This window comes from Arctopsyche grandis, chromosome 1 (assembly GCF_051622035.1).
Source record: "Arctopsyche grandis isolate Sample6627 chromosome 1, ASM5162203v2, whole genome shotgun sequence".
Lineage (NCBI taxonomy): Eukaryota > Metazoa > Arthropoda > Insecta > Trichoptera > Hydropsychidae > Arctopsyche > Arctopsyche grandis.
The window spans coordinates 11,068,263-11,093,808 of record NC_135355.1 but is presented as its reverse complement, the minus strand read 5'-3'; the positions used below and the strand labels follow the sequence as shown (position 1 = coordinate 11,093,808).

The 25,546-nt window shown below is 31.7% G+C and overlaps 1 protein-coding gene across 10 annotated transcripts in view; it reads right to left on the bottom strand.

The window, feature by feature from the left end:
• LOC143918353 (four and a half LIM domains protein 2-like) overlaps nt 1–25,546 on the bottom strand; it is a 163,554-nt gene that overhangs the window by 63,689 nt on the left and 74,319 nt on the right. For 7 of the 10 annotated variants that reach the window (XM_077440295.1, XM_077440243.1, XM_077440235.1 and 4 more), the window contains one exon: nt 18,666–18,751. In XM_077440295.1, the coding sequence (XP_077296421.1) occupies nt 18,666–18,751 (86 nt within the window). Of the gene's footprint in view, nt 1–2,842; nt 2,986–13,024; nt 14,699–17,624; nt 17,825–18,665; nt 18,752–25,546 lie in introns of those variants that run through there. The other 3 variants (XM_077440304.1, XM_077440268.1, XM_077440278.1) reach the window with 3 other exon arrangements.

Here is a 25,546-nt window from a genome sequence, read left to right as displayed (position 1 = left end):
AACGATGTTAATTAAGTTGGGCTCTGCAAAGGTAAATCAATCAGACGCGACACAATTTAATTAACTGAGAAATGAAATTGATCCATTTAATGGCATTGTGTCGAATTTTAATCATACAAAAATGATTATATTTAGATTTAGCCTTGTGTAGTACTTGTGTAGTTTATTGCCGATGAATCAATTCATATAATGTATTTGACTTTCGACTGCAAATTGATAACCAAAAAAAAAGCGAAAACTGTTTTTCGTCCCGAGACGTCGATTTACATTCAAAAGCAAACTTTGCGAATTCGTCCGTCAAAATTTGAATGAGAAGAATTTGTCCGTATTGTGATGTGAATATTATAATGGCGAACGAGTCGTTGTTCGACAAGTATTTATCATTGAACCGGTCAAGTTCGACAAAATTGGGCGTGTCCGTCCGTTCATTGTAAGCAAATCATTAAAAGTGATTTCACAATAAGTATAAAATTTTAACAAAATCTTTGTGCAGTCAAGTTTGATTTTTTGTATTCAAAAATATGCCGAGATTTCTTAAAAAAAAATGATTAATATTATTCTACGCATTTACTAATATGTCTCACAAGGAGTTAAATCTTATTAACCGTTTACGTTTGGTATAAAATGCAAAAATTAAAGTTCTTTGTAACATACATATGTATATATGTACATACAATGCATATTAAATGCTGTTTAATTTTAAAGCCCGGATAAAATTCAATCGTGGGTCAAATCAAATTTCCAAAACTACTCGCTATATAATTACATTTTGATTTGTGGAAGAGAATTTTGATCTTGCAACATGAAATCAAATCTAAACGACCCACTTAACGTAATAGATTATTTCAATGTAGCGTACCTACTGTAACAACATAAATGGACATGAGAAGTGCATATCAATTTTCTCACGAAGCCAATACAAACGGCAAGTAATAGAAATCGAGCTGGTTTTCGTAATTAAAATTTAATTGCACGTATGTTGAATCGGTCAACTTCAGGGATTGTCAAGCTAGGTGCATTATTCGAGCTCATTAACAGATCATAATACACGATTTTGTAAGTTTGAAACGTGTGCCAAGTGCATTAGATAATGTGTTACATAATATTGAAAGATATGTATTTTATAGATGAGTATTGGCATACGTATAGAACATATTTAATTTAGAATGAAAATTAGTGAAATTTACAATCTGTTTGTATATTTACCTACATAAATATTGCCGTACCTAAACTTCTCGAAGAAAAATATATTTATAGCGATTTGCTTGTTAATTATAATAGCACATGCTAAATGTACGGAAATGTTTAAGCGTAAAATTTCGACAACTTTCTTAAAATACTTTAAGCTTTTTGTCGTCATCAAAATTGTAAAGACGCTATCAAAATGACTTCTGACTTTTGCGTACAAAGAATGTTAAATATGCCAAAAATAAGTCAGTTATTGTCAAACTCCATCACTCACTTCATTACAATGGCATAAAGATAAGATATGACGTTCATTTGAAGAGATAATGGACAAAAAATGACGATACGGAGCGTGCATTATTAGCGAATGGTTTAACAGTATTCCATTAACTGTACGGTTAATCGCACAGAAGCGGTTAAGTGAAAATGGTTAGGCAGATAACGGGTCACATACGGTATAGACGACCAAAGTAAAGATAACGCTTTTCGGTACATTTGCCCTTCTAAACTCACGCACACAAATATAATGCATGAATGGCAGCAGTCATAATAATAAAATGGAGATTGACGTAAAAATTTATGCGATTTTCTCGGGTGCGATAACAATTTGTAACGACGATCGTTGAAATCACTTCGCACTTAGTTTACCATTTTCACGATTACACGATGACAAATTCAATTATCGAGAATCAATCCAAGGTAGCATTATGTTGGATATTATTCATTTTATATTAAAGTTTTTTCAAACACAAGTTTTACATAAAATCGATTTGATGAAAATATAATTTTCGACAAACACTAAATGCAAAAATATATACATACATACATATGCAGATATATTTGAATGAACTACATATGTATGTTTCTATGAAAAAAGACGCACAATAAATTGGAATAAAAATTCCGCTTTAAAAAATCGTTCACTACTTGGATCAAAAATATAAGTCTATGCCAATTGATTTAAAATTAATATACATATTGCTATCATTTTGCAAACGTTAATAACATTTTTAGAATTTAGAATTACTAATATTCTTATAGTATCTAAATATTCTTAAAAACTGAATTATTTTATGGATAAGGCTTAAATAAGGCTTTTCATCAGGTTCAATTTATCATTAAGTCAGAATAGTCAGAATTGCAAATTTTTTCGTGGGGTGAACAATTTCATTTATTATCGCTTTTATTTGACTTGCTATTTATTCATTGGACAATATTCAGATCCAAAAATCCAATTACACGCTATTATTTAAATTGCATTTATTTTTTCTCGACAATATTCTATCGTATTACTAGCCAAAGTTTATTTATAATGATATTTAAGTTTAATTTTGAACAAAGGGATTCCAGAAACCTTCGGAAACCTTATCATATGTATCATCTTGACGAATTTAATAAACGTACATATGTAACTACGAACTTAACACTAGCAGACAATTAATACTTGACGGTAAAACACATTTTCAAACGATCAAAATGCACACAATTAAAAAAAAGCTTCTAATTGGTCACGGTCGACAAACGGAACGTTGTTACGACCGAATTTCGAGCACGCGCTTTTGGCGCGAACTACACAGTTTTGCGTAAGTTTTTTATTTTAACTTTTAACACAGTCGAACAGCTGAAATATTGCACCGAACACAAAACGACACTTTACAATCGAATCTCGGGAGTCCTCGGCTGAATTCTGAACAAGTTTCACTCAGAAGTTATGTTATTGTTCTGTGACTTTTGAGAAAAAACAAAATTAGCGTTCGCGAGTGCAGCGCCACCGGCCACTAGCGGAACCAACGCGCGAATGACACAGAGTCGCTTCTTGTACTGGACAATCCCAGTCAGGGGTACGCAACTTACACTGAATATAAGTTAAACCACCCAACAATTGTCACATACGATTTTCGAACTCAAAGATACAAATATTTCAACAATAGATCAATTTCTACGATAGAAAAGATTTTCGTCGGAATGTTCGATAAATCGATCGGCGGGAGGAATATGTATTTACGATCCGCGCTTTTTTTCCGTCCATCCAGAATGACGTGCGAAAGTGAAACTTGGCAGCACAATTTTAAATTGACTAGTAAAATTATCGTTTGATTGACGTTACTGAGAAGAATATAATTAGAAGTATAGCATGAGCCCTCCTATGGAGACTGTTTTGCGTCCATCCATCTGTACGGATCGAATCTAAATTATTTGACCATTATATGTATAATTATTCAAGTGGTCGGCGAAAAATACAGACAAAAAATTGAATAAAATCTTTTATAGAATACACTTTCACAAATAAATTTCAACGGCCTAAAAAAACATTGATTATGTTCAGCACTTTTTCTGTATTTTAAACAATTTGCTGTATTTTTACTTTATCTATGTACGTAGAATAATTGATGAAGTTTAGTAATCATGTGAAAATTCAAACTTGAGATTTTGACTGATTCAAACTCAGAATCGATCACGTTTTCATGATCTAGAAAAAGTGTGTATATGTATACATATGTGTTCTAGTATGGGTGTCTGTGTATTTTTTTCTATATACATATGTATATATTTTCTAATTTATTTTAGGAAAAAAAATTTGTGATCACAAAATTTCCTGCATTACTTTTACGTATATTATAAAACAAAATTTGATTTAAAAAAATTCTTCATGGTATACAGCAAAATTACGGTGACTCATATGTTTTATAGATATTTATTTACAATTTTGCCATGGTGATATTACAGAATTGTCGTCACTGTGGCTTAAGTGTATATTACATGTAAGTATACATATGTATATATATTACATTGAAGTTCGCCGATTTGGTTCAATAACCAAATTGGTCACGAGTTCGTATCGGATGCATTTTTACAGTTTTTAAGGAATAGACTATTCTTTTCGCACTGAAAGGTGCAAATTTTTTGTTCAATAAGATAGACTTTCGATACAATTCGTTTCGAAGTTCCTAGAAAAGTTGCAAACAACCATTTTAATTCTCCAATACATATTTCAAATCACTTTAATATTGCACGATTGATCTGCACGCAGTACTGAGTGCCGGTAGCTGGTAACGTGACCACAATGTGATACCTGATATTTCAGGTGAGTTCAGGCACAAATAAAGTATAGTTAACACCTTTCAATACACGGTCTTGTTTGATTCAATTAGTCGGTCGGGGATATGCATACAAAAAAAACAGTAAAATAAACAGCACCATCTCACTAGTCATACAACGCATTTTATGCGATTATGTTACAGAATAGATAAATACAAGAATAGCACACGCGCGAACACGGTCTTTTTATTCTCATTTGAATTCTGCCGGGTGTGTACATATATGTTTAAGTTATGTTCGGATATTGGTTGCAGATATCAATTTATAACATAATGTATGTATAGTGTATAAAATTGACCAGGTTGGTCAAAACTGTTCTAATTTGCTGACGACCAATTGGCGACTGATTGCTAATTACAATAAATATTTATTCCAGGCGCGCCGACCAGACGAAACTCATAGTATATGTACTTCAGTAGCTGCTATGTAAGTATTTTTTGTGTGAATGACGCAGTTATTTTATTGCATGCGAATAGAGACTTTGGAAATATGGAAATAAAAATCAGTTACGATAGTACAATCAATTTGTTTGTACGCGAATTAACGCACATATAGAAGAAGAGAAAGACGTTTATAGCATTTCGTTTGTACATTAGACATAAAATGAAACAAACTTTGTAAACTTAGTTTGTGATCCCTGAATCAGTGCTTATTTAACCCTTTTGCTGGTACACTTGCATAATTATAACTAAAGCCCGGACCCTGAGGGGGCCGTTTATTGTTCAAATGTTGTAAATGCATTGTTAAAGGTTTGCCGAACCTTTTTTATAAAGCATTTACAACAATTGAACAATAAACGGCACGCTTCCGGTCCTACCTCTAATTATAACACAGGTATAAGTTTTTCGCATATATATAAAATGTATAAAAGAATATCTGTATGTATAAAATATGTATGTATAAAAGAATATCTGATGTAAATGAAAGCAGCGTTATTATTTTTCAAACAGTGTTGAACATATGTATGTAGATGTTTTATTCAAATGAAAACCTTCAACCTTTTTAAACTTGTCAGCACGAAAAACTGTCACCAAAATCAAACCTGACGGAGAATGGACACGGAAATCTTCCTCTTGCATGGCCAGATATCCGTGTCACATGTTTAAAATATTGAACTAATACTTATCAAGAGAATATATCTACATTTTATTGAATTTTAGATAAAAAAATTACGAACACATACAAAATGTTTCTGCAGTTCTTAGTTTAACTGTAATTCTATGATTTAAAATTATTAAAATATTGATAATCTATGATTCGACTAATTACCAAGAAAATAGTATGATAAAAGTCATCAATGAGTCATAATCGTTGGACAAAAACATACATGTACTTGCATGACATGTTTGCTAATGATATACATATAAATATTTGTAACTTATGTAATAACATAGCACAGAAATGTGAGTATTACAATAAAACACATATATGTACATACATACATACATTAAGCATATTTCTCCAAAAGTCAATAAAGTTCATTTTCAGTGCAAAAAAAAAATTATTTTACACAGGCCACATCCGAGCTCTTACATTATGTACATACATACATGTGTATGTACAGTGCATTAAAATTTGTTCCACGTATTACTTATAAGACGGCCACAGATAAACATTTCTTCTTTTACGTGCTTCAACTAGTATTATTTTATTTAACCTCAGATGATCGCATTCAACATCTCCTCATTTTATAAAATGGGTTCATTTATTAGAAAGAAAAATCAAGCATTAATCAATCAATATGACGAATCATTTATTTGTGTACTCGCGCGAAAATTTGCTAATATATTTATTTTTATAATATATGGATACCACCACATACGTATTTTTTACTAACAAAGTACATGAAAAGTACGCAGCTGTGACGCAAACCGGTAACGTCACAAAGATACGTCGGTAATATATTATATTTAGATATTAAACACGTTTAAGTCCAAAAAGAGTTCATTAACTCGTGCCAAAATAATATCCATAAATTCACTTTTAGATAATATTTTTGCGTAATATGTAATTTCGCATATAAGAATAATCATAAATTATGAAACAATGATAGATCACCGACACGATTTGCGACGCTTCGAAGAGCATCGTTTGGAAAAGTCAAAAAAAAAAAAACTAAAAACATATAAACAATAATCAAAACAAAGCACTTTCACTTGCATTGTTGTCCGTATAGGTGGTATATTTGTATTTACGACCATGATAAAACCATTACTGTCTTCATATTTCGAATTCAGTGCGTTTGCTCTGAGAAACTTAAGGGTCATATATGTATATCCGTGACAGGTCACAAGAAATATATCAACGATAATAATCATTTTCAGTCGCACCAGTACACCGAATAATGAGGTGATGTTATCTTCGCATGCATACATACATGCATCTACAATGTATGTAAGTATTTATATCCAACATGACACTTTTAGATTTCATTATTATATGTAGATTGATTGTATATTCGTATTATATGTATTTATGTCTACGGTCATTGTTGTATGTATGGTGCATTATAGATATATTTTGTAAATATGTACGCTTTGATTGGTTTGGAGAGTTTAATAACCCTCCTCTTGCTAAGGGCTGTGGGCGGGGTATAATAAAATCAAACGATCTCATTACGAGCACTGCAGTTTATGGGGCTTTGTGTGAACGTCTTCCCCACTATATTTCCCCCTTTTACGTGTGTGCTTTCCTCGAAGGAAATTCTTGGTGCGAACATATTGCGATTTCAACATCCAATTTCGTGTGGGGTATCGTGCTAACACTCATCAAAGTTTGGGATTAATTGAAAATTAAAAATAAAAGCTTTCCACGTAATTGATGGAGTCAAAGCTAACCTTAACATTGATTTCAGTAGTGAAACTAAAATAAAAGGAAGCAAGAGAAGGCACGGCGACTGAAAGGTCGCAAAAGATAGACAGCGTAATGGAATTGGTTCGGATAACATCTTTCAACCGATAAAACTGCGAATTGAATTGAATAAAATTGGAAGACAAAGCAGACATTTATTTTTTATTTTTTTAATTTTTAATTTTTATTTTATTTCATACCAGGAAGGCATTACAGGTAAACCCCAATGCGCCTTCCTGGCCAAATTACAAACAATACAGCATTTTTTTATTATATAAGTCGCTAAATTACGAGACACTGACTTAAACTCGACAATTAACGAGACATCTATGAATTGTACATACATTTTTATTGTAATATTTACATTAATCATACTCAAATAGTGGTGACATAGTGGGTAGGAAGGATTTTTAGCCAATTTTTAATCGGGAATCGTTTCAACAATGAAATCAGAGAAAATTGGCAAACTCTGATAGGAATCGATCAACCAGGAGTCACAAATCCTGGTCTGACCAGCAGCATTACAGATATACTCAGAAAAATTCTTTTCAATCGAGGTCAGCTCAAGGGATCGAACTCGGCGCCTCTCAGTGTTAAGCAGAAGCTTAACGACCGAGCCACGCTGCTGGCTTTTTATTATTATTATTATTTATTTTATCTCATCTATGAGTTTGACACAATTTTCAAACTTCAAACTTGAGTTTCACGCTTTACGTAATGCGAAACGGCAGGATTATTTTATGGAACAGGAAGGGTATGTATAGTACATATATAATATTATACATTGATCCATGGCCCGGGCATCGGGGAGACAGCCATGGCTCTAGCCCTGGGGCCCAGCGCCGAAATATAATTTTTTTAATTTGTTACGAAATTGAGATGTGTCCTTCGTCTTCGTACTTCGTAGTTATGTTCAAATAGTAACTTGCCGGTGATACCTTAGCTATTATTTTTACACCATGACTTTTATTTGAAACTTGTGAAAATATATGCATGTTATCACTTATCAGGTGATTCTCAATCTTATTACTCCTAAATGTGAATTGTAAAAAATATTGATGAAATGATTATTAATTTAAATTTGGGGGGGGGGGGGGATTAAGTATGCTAGTCCAGAAGCCTGGCTTGGGATGTGCGGGCCAACGCACCCAGATTATTTCACTCGAATTAGCCCTTAAGACCCTTCAATCTTGAATATGATTTTGCAATGAATCTTTGTATTGAATGGCAGAAACAATGCTGAATGAGATTCCTATAGATGTGAGAATATAATAACAGGAAGAAATATAGTATCAACAGAGGAAAAAAATATGTTGGAACGAATGTATGTATGTATGTACATATGTACATTTATGTATGTTTAATATTTGTAAAAATCTTCTTTGGACGTGTTGAAATTTAAATGCTGACATTCACTGATTCCGTTTACAATTCTTTGTTAAATTATAATTGTATACATACACTATTGTTTAAGTGAAGGCATGCTATATTTCACTTCATTAGTCTTTGCAGTAGGCTAATTCTTCGTTCGTTTAATAACATAATAGTTTGTTGGTACACTAACTATTGATTTTAGTTTTAAGTGCCAAAAGCTATCTTCAAATACATATTTAGATTCCCACCAGGTGTCGCATGAAACTTTTAGCTGTCAAAATTTTTGAGCTGTCAGAGCACCGAGGATTTAAAACGGGAAATCCTGTGGAAACCTCATTACATCGTTGCTATAATTTTCATTTCCATTTATTTTTTAAAAAATCAACCCAGGATTTCATAGAAAACGGAGAATGCAAGATGGAGCAAACGATTGAGAATTAATTTATGCTCAATACTTTGTGTATGAACGAACCAGTCAATTTGTCAATTTATTATTTTGTGTACAGTATAACTGGTCAGATTGGTTCGTGTATGAACAAACTAGTATGTTCATGAACATTCGAATGAGATGTACACTTAGACTGTTATATTATATGTAACATGTCAACTTTCAAATTTAAAAATTAAAAATTGTTATAATGAAAGCCTCTGGTGAGGATTTTGACGGGTGTCAGTATGTCGCGTGGACGTAAATCTCCAGTGGAAAGTGATTTTTGTACACTTACGTAATTCATCAAATTTTATTTTAGTATTACATATATTATGTCACGATGACGATCGATGGCGGTACGAGATTTTGAAAGGTTGTCAAATCGACGGCAAGCGACATGTGAAGCAAGCAGGCTCCATTTCTCATCTGACGATCGTCAAACAAAAGACAATTTTATTAGGTTTGGACAGTGTGGCGATGGGCAAATTTGATTAGCTCAGAGCTGACAAGTTTACGAGCTCCGAGCACGTCTTTCGTAGTACGACGAAGGCCAGCTCAAAGGCCAACCGCGGCACACCTATTAAGTTTTTAATTTTGTAAATTACACTGGGTCATTTAAATGAAGTCGTTTCGTGGATTGCACCGCATTGCAGTTCTAAATTTACTCTATTATTTCCTTAATACATATTATTCTAACTTCCAGTATTAATGTGCGCGCGTAGAATACGGGAGGAAAAGCATGTTCCTCTTGTTCCTGTTGTATCCTGCTCGCGCAAATTAAGTGAGTATGTACGTAAGTATGTACCGTTTACCATGCACCATTTTTTTTTGATCTTTCGACTTAAGATCTTTCGATTTTCGATCTTTGCCTTCCGATATTTGTGTTTTCTGTAATTTAACATTCTGTCTCGTCACGTAGACCCATTGTATACATATGTATATGTATATATGATGTAATTTCATACAGCCATGTAACCATCGAGCCATGTCAGCATCATGGCTCGGTGGTTGCGTTGATACTAAGGTTCAATCCCGTGAGCTTTACCGCGTTTGAAAAGACTTTATTCTGAGTATAATCCTAATGCTGCTGGTCAGACTTGGGTATTTGTGACTCCAAGTCGATCGTTTCCTATCAGAATTTGCCCATTTATCTGATTTTATTGTTGTAGCGGTTCCTCCATCAAATTGGCAAAAACCACTATGTCACCACTATTTGAATATGATATAAAAAATTTATTATCTAAAACACAGATGTCTCGCTAATTTTATTATATATGTATATTGTAGTATGTATTTGTATTATGCTTACATATTTGGTCACAGTGACGCGTTAGAGTATTATGTAATTTCTCTGAGGCTAATATGTAAATAAATAAAATCAGATTTAACCAGGCCCAATCATACATACATATATAACAATCATGTGTTAAAATGAAAACGTCACCAACCAATTGCCGATATCTATAGGCACAGTGCATCTCACATTCAATGTACTATGTGGGATTATGTGTACAATCCAGTATGAGTAATTGTGGCGACTTCGGTCATCTCCATTTATCATGTGATCAGAAAACATGTGAGATGATTATGATGGGAATATAATCCAACTTTAATTTAGATAGTATTCACTAACAGTGGCGTGCCGTGAAAATCTACCTGTTTTTATCGCACAGCTTTACTTGCGTGTGCGCGAGCAGGCTATAAGGGGACTTGATGTGACGTCAACTAGTCCCCTTGTATCCTGCTCCCGTACACGTAAGTAATGCTGTGCGACAGAAACAGGTAGATTTCCACGGCACACACTGTTCACTAAGTACATGGAACTTAAATTCTTAAATTAAGGAACTTAACTTTATTTTGAATACTTTTAACTTAATAAAAAATATATACCATTCGCTTGGTACACCTTAAATTAAATTCTAATACTTGCCGCTTTTAATTTACATAATTTTTCATAGTATCATGAACTTTTAGTTAATAGTTTTCAATTGGAAATTGAAAGTTTTAAGATATTTTTGGATTAAAATGATATTTTTTTTTGTTTGAAATTGAGTTATCAAGGGTCATAAGGAAACATATTTTTTTTAAAAACTAATTTTACACTGATTAGAAAAAATAGTCCCTGTCGTGTCATCATAGTATATTTATTTATTAACTTACAATTTCGCCATAGTGACATTACAGATTAGCTCCGAGTCGTCACTATGTCTAACTATGTCTATGGTATATGTATTGTTATGTATCTTGCTTATCAAAGACAGGAGTGCCGGACTTTGCCCAACCCAGTTTTATGTACATACATACCTCGCTTATCAATGTAATTGACTAACCAGTAGGGATAAAACACACCATTGATTTGTGGCACACCTAATTTAATAAGATATACCATTGATTTTTGACACACCTAAATTAATAAGTAGTACCATTGATTAGTGGCACACCTAATTTACTGACTAACCAAAATTGTACGACACGTGTCTTCAACACTTCATTGTTTTAAAGAAGAGTATATAAACTTATTACTGTTAGAATTAGTCAGTCATTACTAGAGGTAGGATAGTCACAGGGCTATCCATTGTTCCCTTGTTGTAAATCTTTTGTAAAAAAGGTTCGGCAAACCTTTAACAATGCATTTACAACCTTTGAACAATACGCGGCACCTTCTGGGTCCGGTGACTAGTCATTACCATCGACTCCGTATAGTCAGTCATTAATATCGACTCCACAAGTGACGGTCAACACATCAGCAGCAGAACAAAGTTAAATATTGAATCAAAATTAAAGTGAAAAATGTAGTTCTACATATCTCATTTAAATTATCCGTTCCATAATTAAATCTGTTGTTTTTCGAGTATATCTAACAATAAGATATATGTATTTATACATAAATTTGTTTACCAGATCAATAAAAACAAAGTAACGTTAAGTAAGTACTTAAGTCACGGTTAAAATTAACAAAGTAACGTTCAGATTGACAGATAAAAAATGAGATAATGGGTACAAACGTACTTTAATACAAAGTTGGCAGTAGCAACAACTCTGTTGGAATTAGTTATTTTCAATTGCAAAGTATTCGTTGTTAAGTTCAAATAAATTACTAAGTGATAATAGTTTTTCCCATGTACTTATTTTTGAATGTTGAAATTATTTGATTAACTAAAATTAAATAGTATATTATTCGTTCGATATATTTGTTATGTGTGTACACTCTTTTTATAAAAGTTAATATGATCCAAGTTAAAGTTCAATTAATTATCACCCATTATGATATACATACCATATGCTCCAATCTGACAGCTATACATACACTATAAACAAACATACTACATACATATCATTGCAAAGGAATTGGACTAAAAAATAAAATAAAACTACAATTATCCCCATATTAACTTTATAAAAAATATTAGGCATAGTTGCTTCCGCTTAACTAGTATTATTGCATATCCACCAGTATTAGTAAGATGTTATTGTTTCATTGATAAAACGATCTTTTCAAAGATCAACTATTATTATATTTATACTGATAATAAAATATTACAATATCAATTTGATAAAAAAACAAAATTGATTAAAAAACGATATTTATTAATTTAACACAAAATGTAAACAGTAGATTATATATATATATATATATATATATATATATATATATATATATATATATATATATATATATATATATATATATATATATATATAATATTTTTATTTGATAGTATACAATTATATCTAAAATAATACAATATACATATATGTATAAATATTAATATTCAATGTGAATTTAATATAAGAGTACATTATTATAGCCGGCATTATTATATAAATGTATCTATGTATTTATATATATACATATATAGATAAAACGGTTAATTAAATATAATATTATATACGTATATGAAACGAATGACAGAGGTTAAACTACCGTAATGCTTTTTGTACTCAAGACGCACACCAGCTGATAAAACAGAGCTCTCTCACTTCGACCAACATTACCATATCACCACCATGATAAGCCACGTGTTAAATTAAATAAACAAAAATGTAAAGAAATAAATGAGACAGTTGCAAATCCTCTATTCTCACGTTTGTTGAACTTCGTTTTGGGCATCTTTGTTGGAGGAGCAGTTGCAGTAGCCCAGAACGCTGTTGTTGTTGGTCCTCTTCCTCCTCACAGCGAAGTTCCTCTCTCTGGAAGGAAACTTGGGTGTCTTCCTAGGAGCCGGTTTACCAGGACAGTCGGGCAAACCGCAAACTGACATCTTCCTGCCTGGATCAGCACCAGTTTGGATCTCGTTGCACTCCAACATCCCCATCCTCACCCGTCTCCGTCGCCGGTTGTTATCTGAGTTTCAGGACCCTCAAGTGACCTTATATACCACGACGCTTGATATTCTTCTAAAAAGAAGTTGCGGTATCTCAGTGAACAATGTGAAACACGAGCCGTCGGCTCAATGTCGTAGCCGCTGCAACACTGACTAAACTTTGCAACCATTCATCGTTCACGCGACGACCGATTATTGTTTTCTTATTACATTATCGTATGACACATTTGATAATGTGTGTGTGTGTGTGTGTGTGTGTGTGCATATATCTGTATATCACTGCGTGTTTGTTTTTAGTAATCGACTCTAGAACTGGTCGGGCACTATCAACGAGATAACGCGCGAAATATTATAATAAAATTTCATAAACGTATGCGTGTTTTGGTACAGCGCGGCGCTATTGATTATCTCTTTTTGGATTCAGATAGTATCACGATTGAACAAGGACGTTGGATTTTCGTGATCGATTATATATTCGAGTGTACATGCACTGTTATTGCTAGATCTACAATGGCGCAATTAACGCCTCCGCAAAACGACAATCCGAGAGATCTCTGGGTTCAAGGGAAAATATTCGAAAATGTATTTTTAATTTTTAATTTTTCGGCGAGTATGAGATACAAAAGAAGAAATCGTTCTATTTTTATTTAAAATGAAAAATATTATCGACTTTTCCGAATTAACTGATAATGACTGGCTGTGTGATTTTGAATTTACTTTGAACATCGTGACACATTTAAATACCTTCATCACAGTCTTCCAAGGGGAAAATTTATATGTCCATGATATGATGAAAAGTTTGAATGGATTTAAATTAAAACTACGACTGTTTCATCACCATTTATTTATTAAACGGGTAGACCACTTTTCAACCATGAAATTGCTGAAGATACCAGAAAATAAATTTGTAGAATATGGTGAAATTATCAACGATTTAAGTGGTGAGTTTCCATAAAGATTTGGCGACTTCCGAAAAAGTGATATAGGCTTGGCAATTACACGAGATCAATTGCAATATATATTGATAGCGTATCGACGGAGATATAAATTAAGATTATATATTCACAGTGGGATGCTGATTTAAGGGAATTACACCGTTATGAAGAATTTTGAAAAATTTTACAACGCACTTAATACGGAAAAATTCGACAAACTTAGAGATTTTGCTCAAAAAATGCTGGTGGTTTTTTGATCAACCTACATATATGTAAAAAAGCATTTTCAATCATGAATATCAATAAAAATTCTTTACAATCAAGCATCAAAGATGAAAATTTACAAGCTTTTTAAGAATTTCAACTACAAAATTTTCTCCTGAAATTAAAAAAAACTGTTAAAGATGTAAAACAGTTTCATTCGTCAAATTAAATTATTTTTTTATATGAAATTAAAAAAAAAATTATGTTTTAATTCCTTTCACGATAATAAATAATGTATATCTAAAATAGTATTTTACTTGCGGCCCGCCGCTCATTTTTAATTTCTAATGTGGCCCTTCATCCAAAAAGTTTGCCCAGGCCTGTTTAAGACCATTGCGGCGCAATAGGGACTCTTGTAATGTCGCAATGGTTCAAACTTAAATAAATAAATTAAAAGAACCACATAAAACTAACAATTGATTTCTGACTGTAAATTACTATATTCTCCTTCAGTTTGAAACACCTTGAATTTTACGATTGAAAATGAATGCCAGTCAGTGCTAGTCACATTGTATGCAAAACATTTGCTATTCTAAACGTGACTTACAATTATTCTAAAATTCTTACACAGAGAAATTTATTATTGTAAAAACTCTAACATTAAATTGACAGTAAAATAAAGATATTGCGTTCATTGGAAATGCCTCAGTACACTTTTAGCTTATTCATCCACTAAAGAAACTAAAAGCACAGAATTCAATCTACTAGAAAGATAAAAGGCTTTTCTTTCAGTTAATCCTTGGAAGGATTGTAAGAACCCACAGATTATGTTAACTTATTTAACTGGAATCAATTTTACCTACACGATCAATTTCACTGTTATCGTATCGAAATGCAATAATTTCAATCGTTAAATATAAAATTTACGACTGTTCCAACAATAGCACCGTGATGGATTACGCGAATCCAAAATTAACAGCGAATGCATAACTATTACCGAAATACAAACGTCAAAACTTCCAATTTCAACGTCTGTGTTTTTGAAATACATATTTCAAGAATTAGTATAAATTTTCATTGAAACCTTTGTAGTACATACATATGTATATGTATATCTGTATTTAGATTGAAACGAGGGATTAAATATGAATGAAAGACAGATACTAGACATTGCGGGTAACAGCTGTTTAAATAGCAACAATGATTTGTTTTAATGAGCGTGTTGCTATTTTATAAATAAACACATTATGTACATTATTTGAACTTGTTACATTATTAGGCTTGTCAGGTCAATTGCAACAATAATCCCCATCCTGAAGAATGAAATATTTCTGCGCAATAGTAATCAATATTGCTTAAGTTGACTAGAGCTAGACTATATAAGATAGATATTGGATAGAACATATGTATGCATGTTTTTAAGATAAGTTTTTCATCGTATTTTGTGTAATACATATTTATAAAATATACATAATACATACAAAATTTTGTACAATATGTTGTTTGAAAGGTCGACGTGCACTTCCCGGACGCGCGAGATAAACTGAGTCATTAACTCCTCTGTTGTCAAATTATACCAAGAAAATGGTGATTAACTTAGCACTGAGCAAACGTTGAACAAAGTTTGAATACACACACATTTGTTTTAGCAAAGTTGACAAAAATATATGGGATTAAGTACCTACATATATGTACTTACGTAGTACATAAATTAATATACATACATATATACATATGTACATATGTGCATCAAAAATAATATTCCAAAACTAAAAATAAAACCGCATGACGAAAAAAAAAATGTAATAAAAAATGTATTTTTCGCACTGTATTTGAACGCTTAGCAACAACAATAATTTTTCATTTATTACTAGCAGATATGTGTGTATACCTGATTCACCTGACTATACAATGTATATACATACATACATACATATGCATCATATGTACATTGAATATAGTAAACGGTTCGGTGATTATGCCGCAAAAAGCGATCTCACGCACGTCACTAAAATCTTGATCACGGAACCTCTGGCACCCAAAAGCTCCATCAATCGAAAGCTACTACGCGAAATAATTTACTAACGAGAACTTGAGTGCCAGATATTCCGTATTCGAGATTTTTGTGGCAAAGATTGTCGTGCGTACGATCGCAATTTACCCAATAATCCGTTTATCATAATAATAAACAACACACTGCTTAGGCCAAATATATATATATATATATATATATATATATATATATATATATATATATATATATATATATATATATATATATATATATATATATATATATATATATATATATATATATATATATATATATATAAATACCAGAGAAATTTAATAAATATATTTAGGAAATTTAATAAATACATATAGAAAATTTAATAAATATATTTAGGAAATTTAATAAATACATATAGGAAATTTATTTAATATATAATATAAAGGAAATTTAATAATTATATAGGAAATTTTATCATGTTTGCTCAATTGATAACATCTATTAACGGAGTAAACCCCGTCGATCAGATATGCTAAACATATACATATACGTGGCACAGATTACAAATGCTGATAACGAATGTAAGGCAACATAACCTCAATCTTAAAAATCAATGTTCATCTTAAATAAATGTAAAAATATTTCTCTTGGTGGCACCGAATACTCGATTATATTAATAACCAATTATTTAAGTTTAATTAATATTAACATTCGTTCATTTTATTATATACATATTTTTGTTGAAACTATACATTACATGTTAATTTAAGAGTTCCCAAAGACAGACAAATGCAAAAAAAGTGGATAAAAATAATCTGCCAATTAAGAAAAGAACGGATTGGCTACCAACGCCCAACACCGCTATATGCTCAAATTGTAAATAAATTTATATCAAAATACTTTTGTTATGTTATTATTTATTTGTGTAGTGAATATGTGATGACCCCGGTACTATTCCGTGCGTGTATCTGTAGTTATGAAAACGTTGACAAATTGACACAGGAAATGTATTGGTAAAGGCGCTTCTATTATTATAACATTTCTCTGACTATGTATGTTTATACATACATATGTAGGTGTGTACATAAAATTACATTATATGTAACTAACATACTTACCTACTTATAATAAAATCGTGTTAAATTCATTAACTATTTAAATACATTCTAGTATTTATAATATTCATATGTACATATATTTCTAAACCTAACCTTAAATTTATGAGTACTTCCTTTTCATCGTAACGATCCTGAGGGCTAAAGTCTATAATTCCACTTCTTTTCCACTTATCTACGTCGTTTATGTCAAATGACATTATTTAATATGGAAATTATTAATTTATATACACATGTAGGTATATAAAACCAATCGCATTACACGTATGAAACACACTGCTTAAAAGATACAACTGAGCCTTTGCCATGGCGTTGACATTGTTATCAGATAAGCCGAAATTCAGTAAGGGTCCATTATATCCATAAGTACACATTAGAAATAAATATAGCTTACGTATTCATATAAAATGTTTTACTTCTGAATCACTTTATTAAAACGCAGCTCACGTTTGACAAAATTCTTCTGGGAAAATGTTTCATTCGTTGCTCTTTTAAAATGTCGGAGACTTTGATTTAGAGCTCTCGCAAGCGTGGTAAATATAAAACGTGTTGCAGTGCAATCAATTCTCGAAATTTAGATCGCAAAGCCTACAAATTTAACAGAAAATGTACCAGAGTGCATTCGAGGGGGTTGTATCAAGGAGCCAGTGACCGGAAATGGAGCGGCCTTTCTACCGGAAGTGGCGCTCCCGCCTACTCTGGCGCTGTTTGATTTGGCTAATGGCATCATTCTGACAACAACGATGCAAACTGATAAACTTTATTTCGAGCCAAAAGACTGTGTCACCTATGAAATTAGAATATTGCCAAATATAAATAAATCGACATATCACACAAGCTGAAAATGTTCCTATAATCTCTTGTTTGGATTTTCAAATCATGTAGCACATTTTCTTTTCATTCGGAAAACTTAAAAGATTTATGTTCGCATAACGGGTCATCAACCGCGTCGAATCCGAGTCAAAAGCGACATTTTTATTATATGTAGAATTATTTTCGAATTGAATAAGGCGACCTGGCGACCTACCAATTGGCGTAAATCGTTCAAATGTTTCGTTGTAAAATTCCCTGAAGATGTTTTTGTGAATTTTGTAATACATGTTTTTTTAATTTAATATTTAATTGTTTTGTAATTACCTCCAATGGTGTTGTTTGAATCCTTTGCATGTTTCGGGGCAGTCGTCACATGGTTGACCGTCAAATATTTCATTGATAATAACACCCTGAAAACATATAATTTTATATTAGAAATTTGTTCAAAGTATGTATGTATTATACATACATATGTATGTATGTATTCGAATTTTTTTACAATTTTACATAATTTTCTGTGTCATAAATTTAAATTAAAAAAATAAAATATTAAAATTTCTAATTGCATGCAGTTATAAATTTCCACAATAATCCTCATTTCAAAATTTAAAATATTATTTTCGTACAATTTTTGTACTGAGACATCTATTGATAAAATTTAACACTAATACGCGCGTCGTTAAAGCAGGTCTCTCATATGTCACTTTAAATTGCGGGCGAAGGTAAATATTTATAAATATGTACATAAATACGTATTGCCAAACGTGAATAAATTAACAAATTCAATAAATATGTACGAATTGAAATGCGCGAATAAAATGTTCTTTATGCTCAAAATTTAATTAGCACTTTCATCTTTTATTTATGATTCTGAACATCAATGCAAATTAGGTGAATAAACAAATTGAAATAATTTATGGCATAGAAATAAATTTCTTATGCACTAATTTGTGAGGAAAGAAAAATATTTAAATTACCACTTTCCAAAATTGTATCAATGACAATATTTTTTTTATTTTACATTAAGTTCTACTTATAAAAATATTTAATATATTCGTGACTTAAATCATATAACACTGACGTTTACGTTTACATTTTTTAACTCGAAGGCATTTCCAAATTAAATTCAATCTAAATAATTATTAAACACGAAAGAAGTGCGTGTGATTATTTATTTTTATTTTTTTAATATATACAAGTACATATATATGCATGTATGTATGTATGTATGTACATATGATCTCAGTTGGAGATTTAGACCGCAGCTCGCGTAGCTCGTGTGTACTAGTTTTATACATAATATGAAATGAAAAGTATAACTGCATAAGGCTTCAATGCACCAATTTAGATCAGATTATAATACCAGACCGTATTTAGCCTCGGGTGAATTGCGTACACATGGTGATTGATATTTTAGACATCTGGAAACGTAATATTTTAATGATAAAATAACAGAACAGCTGCATTGATATCATTGCTAAAATAATTTGATAAATTGTTTTTATTGAATTATTGAATTAGTATAAATTAAAATATGAGCCGTTATATTTTAAAGTGGCATAAGTCCAATTTCATTCGTTTGGAGAAATATTTCGCAATGTTTTGCGATTAACAATATTTAAAAATACTGGTGGCCTGTAATACATTTATTCTGTTTTTCCGAGATTCTGGACATAATTAAAAGAAATGATAACAATTTGTGTATTAAGTCAAATAAATATACATTCAATTAATGGACAGTTGGTGGTTGGTGGTGGTAACAATATAGGTGGTTTAGAATTCTAACCTAATCTAATTTTCATATTAGAAAATCACATCAACAAAAAGAACAAAACAAATTCATTTGAACTAAAAACTTTTGATATCTATCTTAAACGTCATTTCATTCGTGGAATTGTTGACCTTAAATAAACGTCGATGTATTTTTTGAAATTTGTCTATTATTTCCATATTGATTTTAATGAATGATTTAAATTCCCAAATAATATCATCATCGTTTACAGCCACTGTTGGATGAAGGCCTCTCCAACATGCTTCCACTCGCCTATGTTTTGCGCAACTCTTATCCATCTCACGTCACACATTTTCCTAATTTCGTCTACCCATCTTCCATGCGGTCTTACATTCACCCTTTTACTTATCTCTGGTACCATTCTAGCGAGAGAAATGTATTATACCATTTCTCTGATTCTAGCACTTCTTTTTCACCTTTCATCCAGTCTTCTAGATACGTGGCCCGCTTATTGCCATTTCAATCTCTTTACTCTTAGAGATATATATTATTTACGACGTAAAAAAAGAACGAAATTTTGACATATTACAGCAATGAACATTTTAAATTTTAAATTACCTCAGTCCTGTTAAGCGTGAAATCATAAAAAAATATATGTATACTACATAGTACATGTATTTGTAATGAATTTTAATGTATATTTTAGTTAACGACCGCAATAGAAGGCGCTTCAAAATGTTAATTTGCAACATCTCCATCATCGATCATCGTTGTTGAGAATAATAAACGTAAAAAAATACCGAAGGCAGTCACTGTACGTCGTACAGTGACTGCATTCGTACAGTGTACGATCTTTTATTTCGTACAGTAGGTAGGTACTTACATATTTCCCTTCTCGTTCGAAGTTTGGAAGAAAGGGAAAAAATCGTGATGATAGTGGTGAAAGACGGGTAAAAGTGAGAACGCTCGACAGGAAAAGCGGGGCTAGATGCTGGTTGACATTATGCCGGCGCCAGACAAAGATGTGATCAAATAAGTGTTCACATGTGTGGCACGGGCATTTGATACTATTGTCACATATTTGATCACTTAAGTACGCTTTGCCGTTCCGTGTCGGTTTTTTAGCGCACATCAAAGGGATAAAAGTCCAAATGTTTGTGTGCCTGCCACACTGCGCGAAGCCCAGTTGCGCGAGCCTAGTTGATCAAATCTTTGAACATACATATATCTGGCAGATACAACAATATGTGACCAAATGTGTGAGCAAAGTCTTCAAAGAAGTGATCACTTCTTTGAACTCATGTCTGGCACCGGCATAATGGCAACCAAAATCTAGCCCCGCTTTTCCTGTCGAGCGTTCTCACTTTTACCGAAAGACGTGTAAATATCCGCATCTCGTTCCGCCTGGCTCAATGATGAGCACGACCTCAATATTTCGAATTGAAACTGAGGCAAAACACATCGACCGTAATGAGATGAACACAAATGAAGAAGTAAAAAAGCATTGTTCTATTATAAATCCTATGAGTTTAAATTCTATGTATGTACATATATGAAAACATTGAACTCATGTCACACCAACAATTGATAAATACTAAATCGTTATCCTAATTTATTATGTAAAACTCTTAAATCCATTTTTGTGTTGATTTTTGAATATCTCTGGGGTACTAATACAGGTGTCGCACTTTTTTCGTCGTCATAAAAGGATTGAAAAAAATAGTGAAAGAAAAATCGAATAAGAGTGAACTGCCACTTTTGGTTGACGTCTGTTCACCAAATTCTATATATAACTTGTTTAGCTTAAACTTCTAGATATGAAATTTTAGTTCAATACACCCAAAGTATTCTGAGAAAAATAAAAAAATACTGGATTCTCTAGAGTAAAAGTACTACTTCCTGTTGAGGTAAAATATTTAAAAAATATTATTGTATCAAATTTATAATTTCTATTACATATAAAAAAATTTCAGTCGAATCCGTTGAGCGGTTTGGGAGATAATTGAATCCAAAAACATAAAAAAGAGGATACATATAAGGAGAGGAACCATTTCCGGTTAAGTTATAAATTTGAAAAAAATTTCATTGTATCAATTAGTATTTCAGAAACCAATTTCATTTCGATAGGACTAACGGTGTTCAAAAAATACACAGACACACACACACAGTTTCTTTAGATCATGAAAACGTGATCAGTGATCGATTTTAAGTTCGAATCAGTCAAAATCTCGAGTTTGAATTTTCGCATGATCACAAACATCATCTATTGTTACTTCGTACATAGATAAAGTAAAATTATCATATGAAAAAATATTCAAGGTCATCTAAATTTCATATAATAAAAAATCTTAGTGGAAATGAATCAATCATACTTTGATTTCAAGCATATAAAATGTTGTAGTTTTGAAAAATGAAGATTCAAAGCACGGAAGAGGGCGTAAATCCAGGTAATTTTATTACTCTGTATTCATGTGTACGTGATGAGAAATAATCAAGTTACATATAACATTATTTAATATGCGATCTCGTGTTAATGGTCATTTTTTAATTAAAATGCAAATCAAAAACAAAGAACGGAAGCAGTTAATGTGACGTCACGTAACAACGAACTCCTTGCAAAATTTTTCATTCATCTTCGCACCAAAAGTGAACTCTCATAATATGTACTCAGCAGATTTTAAATACATATATATGTACATAAACATATATGGTAAAAAATACGATTTTGATTAACAACACAAAAATTACTCTCAATGATATCTTGGCGTGTCCAGAATGAGAGAAATTACATTAAAACATTATAATTTCGAAAAATTAGAGCGAAACTCATTCGACAACGTGGACATCACAAAATGTCGAACAAAATTGCCTTTCTAATCGATCTGACGACCATAATGCAATTCTAACAAAGGAAATGTATTTTTTTCAACTGATAATTTTACACAAACCGACTCTCAAAGCTTCGACTAATTTTTGAAGCGTTTTTTTTTTAAATATAAAATAAACAACCACATCAATAGCGGTTCTGAAAATTAATCAACAAAAAAGGTTAATTAATCTTAAGCTTAAAAATACAATAACATTATTAGACTAGATTTGAATTTACATTAATATTAAAATTTGCATATTTTTCCAGCAAATCACAGATAATTTTTGTATAATATGTATGTATACATACATATTATATAATATGTATGTTTTGTTCAATGAGTTTTACAATATGTATGTTTTGTTCAATGAGTTTTCAAACAAAACATACATACATATATGTAATTGCACACGTAAAGTTAATTTAGAACACAAAAATAGTACATTAAGAACAAAAAGAGTCATTAAGTTGCGTAACAAACAAGTAATTAATAATATATTAAAACCGGATTATCCATCACCATCCGATGCCTAAACATATTTGAACGAAACTTAGCAATTCCGAATGATTTTTTTGGAATAATAACACTGTGAATCGTATTGCTATAATTTGTATAGTTTTACACCAATGAATAAATCAAGTACGACAAAAATGTCATCATAATAAATGCATCATGATGCTTTTATTCTGTGCAACTATAATTGTACCTGAGCGAATGCGTTATTGCAGTTCCATATCAGCTTGAATTCAATTGCACTTATCTGAACTACACGACTATTAAATCGATATTCAAGTACTGTATTTTGAGAAACAATGGTTAAAAAATGCCTACTCGATTATGAATAATAGTTCGTTGGCCGTATCGTGACTCTGGTTTGTCACGTTGGCCGTTCACAAACGCCACATCAATTTGTGATCAATTTCTAGGTGGTCCATGTACACTGTTCCGGTTGTCCAATGCAGCTAGAGCAACCACCGCGGTCTCTCACTGACACATTTCATAATTAAAAAACGTTTTTCTATGAAGCAGATAGGTTAAAAGGCCGACAAAGCAAACCTATGACCTTAGAGCTGAACGGTTACGCATTGTCATGACAACATTATTCACTTTGACAATAGACAACTAACACGTATTGCAAAATTGACATTTAAAACACGACACAGATTTTAAAATAAATTGGAGTCAGCTGAATTCCGTATTGTGTATGAACGAAACTATTCCAATCGTGATTTGTGTGCACGGTTGGTTATACACAATTTAAATGAAAGCTTTTCACCTGAAGCTGAGATCACCCACCGATATTTCGATAGACTCACTGAAAATTTAATTTAATAACACCCACTCTTGTGGGTGTTGAGCCGAAGACACAATTTCCGTCCCACTGTCGCTAGAAACAATCGACATTATCCAAGTTGTATTCAAATCAAACACCCACGAGCTACATAGCTCTGTACACTCGTCGTCTGTTCAAATGTCAAAAAATCACTACCAAAATTGGAATATTATTTATGATGAGCATAAAAAATTATATTAATATTTACCGATGATGCTGTAGTCGTAAATTTGTCTCAACATAGGTATGTATGTTGAATAAATGCAAATAATTCCGACAGAAGTTTTGGAGTAAGAACACTTTAGATAATACGAAAAAGAAAATATGTATATATGTATGTATATTGATGGCAGGTTTTATCAAAAAACCGCGAACCAAATTAGGGCAATAGTTTGATTTAATAATAACACGAAAATAAATATAAAAACAATCAATTTTTGAGCTTACTTTGACTTCAAATAAGTTTTAAAAGAAAATCTCACGCTGATGCTATATTCCACGAGCTACACCTAAGGTCATTTTCGGGCTAATTCATACACATATGTACATATGTATTTAAGTTAGTTCAGAAAAAGTATCTGTAGACAAATTGCTTGAAAATTCACTTAGAATGAGAATTCTATCTCAAACGTATTGTTACTGTTGAAAATATTTCGTGATCCATAACAATCGACTCGCTTTTAGGTTGCGACCCATAGGTTATGAATTTCTTTTTTGTGTTAATTCCTATAATTTTGATTAAATTTATATAAGATAAAATTCAGATCAGCATTCTTCAAGCTTAAGTTTATGATTTATTTTATCTGGCCAATTTATTGGGACAGTTTCCATATATGTACATATGTAGATAACGATTTTAGCCAAATTCAATCATTTGTTCAAAAGTAAGTATTCGTTTCTCCATTCCAATTTACGGGAGAAGTATCCTTTCCGAAAAAACCATCTAATATATCCAATATGTAATTTCGAAAGAGATTTTGTAACAGATGTGTTTTGGTTCGTATTTCGTTCATATAATTCAATTTTTTCTATTTTTCTATAACGACGATATCGATTTCGATGCCGATTCCCGGTTCCGATTTCAGTTCCAATTCCCAATTCCGATTTCAGTTCAGATTCCCGATTCCGATCTCAGTTCCGATTCCCGATTTCGATTTCAGTTCCGATAACCGATTTCTGTTTCAGTTCCGATTTCAATTCCAATTTCCAGTTCCAATTTCAGTACCGATTCTCGATTTCTGTTTCAGTTCCGATTCCCGATATTACAAAT